We start from the raw sequence: 7,705 nt of genomic DNA, 5'->3' as shown, positions 1-7,705 counted from the left end.
TCCATCTACGAATGAACCATACTTGTGCTTTAAAAATGCTCCATGTGCAAACAAGATATTCACCTACATGTAAGAGAGTAATGCTAATTATGAAATGAAAAGCCTCTTTGATCAATTGAAATGTGTGATGTGGCTTACAATGCATTAGGTATACATATCGACCAACCCTCCATGAGGATTAAAAGTTGTAAAAAGTCTCTTTCTTATGGTGTATCAAAGTAACACCATATTGTGTTAACCTTTGGAAGAGCCACGCTGGTTGTGGGATTCTTCGCATAAGCAGGTGTTGTAAGCATTAATTGCCACTCTAGTCTCCCGATCAGTTTGCAATTGTGTCAAACCTTCATAGTTGCTCAGTTGTGCCCCACACGGAAGGGGGTAATGGTTAGAAGTGATGGATGTGATAGCTTCTTTCTCACACACACACACACAAGAAAAGAGAGGGGGGGGCGGGGAAAGGAAGGATAGTGAGCCATTGATCCCACCTCCTTTTGGATTGATCCCACCTCCCAAAAGGAGGTGTCAATTAGTAAGGAGGATAGTCAATGTTGATCCACCGGGCCAATAAATGAGTAAGACATTAATCCCAAAGATTCAAGAAGTATTTTCTTTGGTATAATAGTCTTAGATTGCATAGCAACAAAACTTTAAAAAAATTATGCTTCAGATTTTCTCTCTTTGATATTCTTGAATATGAAAAGTGTAGTACCTACTAGAATGTAGAGCGCAAGATGACCTCAACACCACTTCCTTCAACTTCGGTAGGACATGTCAATTATCTTCATCATATTTATTGCCCAATCTAGATACCTTGCTATCTAGAACATGTCAATTATCTTGATCATATTTATAGCCCAACCTAGATACCTTGCTATTTTCTTGTTATTTTCTCTATTATGTTTGATAAGTGAAAACGATGAGAAGTTAGTAGCCTCTATTAGGTAGACACGGAGTACAGAGGACAAACATTAATGGCTGCATATAAGGTAGCTTGATTGCGCAACTACTACATAATTTGAGAAATCGCTTGAGATAGTCAGTGACATCCTTTAGTTGGAAATTATTTGACGTGTTGAGAGATTCAGCGACATTCCGTAGTTAACATGAGCCGGTTGGAAATGTCTTTACAAGTGAGATGGATTTAAACCTCATTTAGACGTCCTGGAGCTTGTTGACTTTGTCGCTAGCTAAAGCACACTTTGCGAGGAAAGCACTCTAGGAGACACAACACGGAGAGAGCTCAATACCATAGCAAGGATAGCGCTTGTTGAGGACAAATACTAGCATACATTTGAAAGAGCTTTACCCACGCTCAACGACCTTCCTTCAAAAGTGTAATTTATGCTTTCAAGTTTCACCATCAATGGCTATATTGTGGATATTACTTAAAGAATAGCTATCAAGGTGGTTATATACAACCAAAATGATTGACATTGATTGTTTTTTATATTGTCGCTCTTCAAATGGCAGTGCATAAAAGTAAAATGACCATTCGCGGATCACTAGGCTCAAATAAGTGTAAACCCTAATTCAACATGAAATCCTCTAGATCATACAGCATGTCAAATAGAAAGAGAGATATTCTATAGGCTGTGTTGCTCATCAGGAGGAGCACCCCGGTTTTCGAATAGCAATCACTGACTAGCTTACTATACCCATCATAACACCATCCTTGTCACCAACATAAACTTTCGTTTGGGTAGTCTCTTTCACTTTATGGAAGGACATTGTCCATGCATGAATGGCATGGTAAGTTAATTACAATTCAATGACTAGATCACTTGCCGAGAATGTAATGCGAGGTCAAGTGTTTGAGAATGCCACACATGCAAGAAGAAAATCACTGGATCATTTAAGCTTCAAGTTTCATTTAAGATCAAACCAATTAGGCATTCCTCTCGTATTTGAGAAAAGAGTTATATGCAAAGCCTCTATGGAATACAGAGGCGCGTGTCAGAGGATCATCTATTAAACTATACTTCAATTTATCTTGTGCAGTCTGCAAAAATTAAGAACCGTGACATTCTACTTGGATCCGAGATCGACAGCAACTATTAGAAAGCTTATAAAACTTGTTTAATCATACTGCCAACTAGCTGTGGGCGGCAAAGCCATCGGAGATGCGAAGAAATAAAGGTGTAGAAAGTTAGTATCTGTACTATTAGCCGGGGTATTTAGCATGTACTTTAGTTCCTTTGTCTGTGATTCCATTCTCCAAGATTTAGCTTTAGCCACGAAACAGTCGGGCAGCAACGGTAGAACTGGGCTGATGAAATGAGTTGGCAGGCACTCCACTGCCTGTCTGCTTTGCGCTCGATACACGACTTCAATACATGAAAAGTTAACCAGTTTCAGAGCGGAATCAGTTAACCACAAACAAATTATATCAAGTTCTAAAAATGAAGAGTGTGAGGGATTGACTTGTAAGGTAGTTTAACGCTAAGCGGCGGAGCGAACGGCAGCTATAAAGTTTTAAGTCTATTCATTAATCACGCCGGAGGAGTGTTCATACATAGTACTGAATAAGCAGCTATAAAGCTTGTCTACGTGCAGCAGCTGAAGCCTCAAGGTATAGCTAGGCCTGCATTTGAAAAGACTATAAGAAATGCTAAGATTTGACAATTCTAATGGAGTCAGAAGCAGTGCGCATTCTATCACAGCATTTTGTTTTATCCGTGCTGATGCTAGCGACTAGACTATTCGAAGCTTATCAGCGCTAACGCTAGATACCTAAAGGACTCGGAGTAACGAAAGCCAGGAGATAATCTACCTTTCTGTGAGTACGGGGCGTGGTCGTTTCTGGATGCAAAGAGGACATTTGTAGGTCTTCATATGTTCTGCCCTTGCAGGTGTGACTTTGACACACTTGCCATGAAACCATTTCTTGCAGCAGTCACAATAAATCCAGAACTCACTTGAAGCATATCTGCCACCGCAGATGCCACATATGCTGTTCTCCTGATCATCGTACTCATCATCTTCACCTGATTCCGGATATTCCTCTTCCAGAAACGCATCAGACGAGTCTTCCATGGATTCCTCATCGGTACTGTAGCCCTTTTCTGCTCGGGCTTTTCTAAGCTTCGGCAACTGGTAGATACATGTAACAACGTTTTATAGTCAGCCTTAGCGACTACGTCGCAGATGTGGCAAAAGCTTATGAATTATCAGTACTTCTGGGATCTCTTACCGGCCTTTTGCGAGCCTTCGCTGGAGGGCTGTTGACACTTAATGCTCCATCTTTCATGACTGGCTTCACTCTACCCGCCACAACGTCAAGGATTGTCGGCAAGTTGTTGATCATCTGGAATAGACTGTTTCTGAAGACAAAACACGATCAACGGAATATATTTTAGCAGATGTTTCGTTTGAAGCATTTCTATAGCGTTGGAAGAAGCCTGTCAGACCTTTCCTTTCTGTCAAACCGTGCACCGAGGAAAAACGCGACAGACATGAGCCACGCGTCACTGTGAACAGCCACTAAAGCAAGCCAGTCCCGACGCAGCATGCCATCCCGCGCAAAGTTTACACCTAAAGCTGGTTCCGGGAGTTCTGGTGGAACCTCCTCCTCCGGCAACGTTACCTTCCAAGTCTCATTAGGCAGGCCATACAGACACTGATTCTCCCTTTCTGTGAGTAATTAGACTTGTGTCAGATCAAATAGGCAAGATCGTGAGTGAATTTATGACTCAAAGCACACACATTGGCACACATAGGAAACCTACAAGAAGATGCAGATATTCAAACCACATTACCTGGATCGCATTGGTGGTAAAACTCCTCAACCTCTGAAATCATTAAACATGATTAACGAAGGCACTTAAATGAGAATTAACGATGTATATAGCTAAACTTGTGTCGCGACTCGCAACAATGGAACTGAAAAACACAGAGAGAGAGAGAGAGAGAGAGAGAGAGAGAGAGAGAGAACCTGTGGTGAGAGCTTTGATAATGCCCGTGCGACGACCTAGATAATCTCTGAAAACACCTTCGACGGTGCGGGGAAGAAGTAGGTCATCATCAGCCATTTCGATCTGGAGGACAATGGACGATCAGCAGTGACGACAGTGAAGTAGGGGCTTCTGCGGCCTGGGTTGCTCAATGCTACCTTTAGACTTATGTAAGTGAAGAAGGAGGTGGCTGTGTCAAACGCTGGAGGAGGAGACAGATTGCGAGGGCTGGAACCTTATAGGCTATGCTGCGGCCAGCTCAGCAGCTTCTGTAGAGCAAACGCAGAAAGCTCGCAAACGCAGAAGGCCCGCTCGGTACAGGCGACCTAGTCGAAGCTAGTCGAAGCTCTGCAATGGCAGCATTAGAAGAGAATGTCGACAAACCCTCAGTGAGAAAGGAAAGGATTCTCGTGCAGTGATCTACGTGCTTGCTGTGATAGAGGTGCCGCTTGCTTATTATTCTATACGTAAAACATTTCTTTTATACGACTCGGTTCAACATTAGTCCTTGTCATGCATTCCCCCATTAAGCTCTTTAATTTACATTTCAATCATAGTACCTGATCAAGACGAATGATTGCTTCATTGGTTCGCAACGTTCAAATCAAATGTGTCAAAAAGTGTTTGTTTTATGAGAAGAAGGTGGTAGTCACACCAAAGCTCAAACATAGAATTATCTAAGCCTTTGTCATTGTCACCCCAAGGAAAGTGGAGTGCATAGTTCTATTATGGACATGGCTGTACCCCCCACACGAGGAGGGTTTTGAGTTACCTCCCTCCCCTCCAATAACTTTACCTCAAAGAGGTAAAATTCAAACCCCCCCCCCCCAAGCCTCAATGATTGGGCATCGGAATTATGTCAAGAAGCCATGGCGTTGGGCGTTAAAGTGGATGAAGCTGATCGGTTTTTGGCCTGTCTCTCTGTTGTTTCCAAAAGGATTGGTGATGACGTCTCGCCTCAGTAATTGTATTACGAGGTCAGTTTGTTTATTCACCCAATCAAGGCTTCCATGCCTTCAAAGGATGTAATTTATAGCCCCTTCTAATATAATTCACAAGCGTTTCTCAACCAGCCCCCCCACCCCACCCCCCACCCGGTTACTAATTGACACCTCCTTTTGGGAGGTGGGTTCAATGGCTCACGATCATCGATTGATTGTGACCGTTGGATTACCTAGGGAATGCAAAAGATTCCCACTTTTTCGGATACAGGGCTTGAACCCGGTACCCTCTCCCCCATGGTATTGACTCTAACCACTAGGCTATCACGCGTTCGTTGAAAGGTGTGTGTGTGTGTGGTAAGTTTATAGATCATGACGTCGAGGACAAGTTTACACCTAGTTCACACCGAGTTCACATTGAGTTCACACCAGATTTGGTGTGGTGTGCAGACCCTCCCCAGTTCACACCAAGCTCACACTTTGTTCACGTCGAGTTCACACCAAATTCGGTGTGGTGCACATACCTCTCGAGTTCACTCTTAGTTCACACATAGTTCAAATGGCCATTGGACGACCCAGATTGCACCTGCCTCGTGACGCCTAATGTGGGCCATTGATCCCACCTCCCTAGGGAGGTGTCAGTTAGTGACGAGGCCCGACTATGCCAAAGGATGTTCTTTTGTATCCCAATGACTTGGGTTATTTCTCAAGTTTACTGCAAACTTGTCGCTAGAAGCTTGTAAGCTTGAATCCTCAAATAGAGAATTATCAATTCACAGAATTAGCAATAGGGGGTTTTTTTTTGGCCATGGATTGACTTTGAATTTTCAATTTCGATGGTAGTCTTGTACTCCTCCTTAAATAGTTGAAGACTCTATTGTTTCATTTGCTCTCACGATAAGGAGTATGTCTTGCTAGATGTTCTTTGTTTGGATCTTGACTTGGCTTAGTACAAGACTTAGGAAGCCATATCCATGTTTTATTTTTGTAGTTTGACCCTTGTGCTTCAAGTAGCTTGACTTGAACAATCCACGGGCGATATCTAAACAAGATCTTATTGACCTAATGTAGTCAATGACTTCTTCTATTTCACCACGAGACTTTGGAATCTATGTCCATTGCATGTTTGAAGGGTTTTGGGAGGTAAATCTCTTTGAATTTATTGGTGCCTTCTTCTAATTTTGCAAGAATTTATGTCCTTCCTCGGTTGATGATTCTTTGGCACCTTAGTTATACGTTTCCTCTTTGCATAGGCTATAACTTGTGGCTTTGGTAGCTGCAAATGTCTTTGACCTTCAAAATAGCCTTGTTCTTTCAAGCTACACTCATTAAGAAAATTTTGAGCTCATTTGGAGAGCCTTTAAGAAGAAGGAGAAAAAAGGGCGCAGCCAAGCAAGTGTAGGCAGATGTGACATTGAAAAATAGCCTAGAAACTTGAAAAATATGAGGTTTCTTTAATTTATAGGACCTCTTTTCTAGGATTAACCTCCAAAAGCGCCTTTTATATTAGGCAAGTTGGACCTCCAACATTTAATGAACCTTGACCTATAGCATTACATCTTCAAACTAGCAATTTGTAGAGGTATATTTTTCTACAATCATTCTATTCCTACTCCCAAGAGTTCTTAAACCCTCTACATAGCTCTTTTCTTAAGCTTTTCTCCATGCAAGCTCTCCTCTAAAGCATACTCAGAGCATCCTAGAAGGTTTTTTCGTGGTTAATTTGTCCCACTATAAACTATCAAAAGTGCACGGATGTGTGCATGCGGAAAGAGAGTGCACAGAGAAGATGAGATGGAGGTTTGGTGGACATACAGACTGAGATTTACCCTCACTCGCTCCTTATTGTTCTACATTATACAATAGAGTCATTAGGAGGCTAGGATGATGGGTATGTGGTCAGGGTTATTACAACCACGTTGGCCCTTTATCCCAACAACCTCTCACTTAAAAGCCAATAGGGTCATAAGTAGCTATGACTAAAGTTAGTTTGTACAATGACCTGTACTATTTTGAAGCATGTTAGTGGCTCCATTCTACACCCATTAGCTCTATGAAATGTGCAAACTACTCCACATTTAAGCTCTTTATAAGAGCATCCGACGGTTGTCATTTGTATGGACCTTAGCAAGCTAGTTCCACTTATCTGCCAACACATCTCGTATGAAGTGACACGTCATCTCTATGTGTTTTGTTCAAGAATGAAACATGAAATTCTTTGCCAAATAATGGCACTTTGACTATTGCAATACAGCATTGGAATATGTTGACCCTTGTCTAGGTCTTCCACTAAATGTGCCAGCCACAATACTTCTTTGATGGCCTCTAACGCTGCAACATACTCAGCCTTTATAGTGGAAGATGACATACAATCTTAAAGACATGATCTCCAAAAAATAACCCCTCCAACAAATATGAAGATATAGACTTCCTATTATCTACATTCCTTGCATAATCTGCATCTATGTATCCAATTACAGATACATCAGTGTTCCCGAAGCATAAGCACTTGCTCGTCGTACCTTTCATTAAGTACTTGAGGATATGTTTTAATGCATCTTCATGTTTCTTTCCAGGGTTAGCCATGGAATGGCTGACCACTCCCACGTACTGTAGATGCAATGTCTAGCCTCGTAGCCACCATAGCTATCAGGCCAAGGATAATCAGCTAGGCCCAAATTGGAACATGTCGTAGGGGCTCAACCCTAGCCATGGGCTATATAGAGAAGAGGCCAGTTGGGAGGAGTATATTGGTTCCCACTCTACCATTGGCCTTTCATTGTATTGGTGGATCTCAAGGAGAGGAAGGGATCT

At 42.2% G+C, this 7,705-nt stretch overlaps 1 protein-coding gene across 1 annotated transcript; it reads right to left on the bottom strand.

Moving 5' to 3' along the window:
- Nucleotides 1–1,842: 1,842 nt before the first annotated feature.
- Nucleotides 1,843–4,418, bottom strand: LOC147419949 (PHD finger protein ALFIN-LIKE 6-like). Its single transcript, XM_086505413.1, has 7 exons — nt 4,109–4,418; nt 3,932–4,034; nt 3,756–3,788; nt 3,408–3,630; nt 3,191–3,320; nt 2,771–3,090; nt 1,843–2,324 (listed from the first exon to the last, which is right to left on the bottom strand). The coding sequence occupies exons 2-7, from the start codon at nt 4,026–4,028 to the stop codon at nt 2,228–2,230; spliced, it is 900 nt and encodes a 299-aa protein (XP_086361539.1). The 5' UTR covers nt 4,029–4,034; nt 4,109–4,418; the 3' UTR covers nt 1,843–2,227.
- Nucleotides 4,419–7,705: the final 3,287 nt, after the last annotated feature.

The sequence above is a fragment of the Adiantum capillus-veneris genome, chromosome 29, assembly GCF_014529385.1.
Source record: "Adiantum capillus-veneris isolate H3 chromosome 29, ASM1452938v2, whole genome shotgun sequence".
Lineage (NCBI taxonomy): Eukaryota > Viridiplantae > Streptophyta > Polypodiopsida > Polypodiales > Pteridaceae > Adiantum > Adiantum capillus-veneris.
Note: the sequence above shows the minus strand (reverse complement) of the source record. Positions and strands in the feature narration are given on the sequence as shown.

Excerpts from the sequence above, each read along its gene's own strand:
- LOC147419949 (XM_086505413.1), bottom strand. The coding sequence starts at position 4,028 with ATGGCTGATGATGACCTACTTCTTCCCCGCACCGTCGAAGGTGTTTTC. Across the intron at positions 3,789-3,931 it reads TATCAAAGCTCTCACCACAG|AGGTTGAGGAGTTTTACCAC; the intron begins GTTCTCTCTCTC and ends TAATGATTTCAG. Across the intron at positions 3,631-3,755 it reads TTACCACCAATGCGATCCAG|AAAGGGAGAATCAGTGTCTG; the intron begins GTAATGTGGTTT and ends AATTACTCACAG.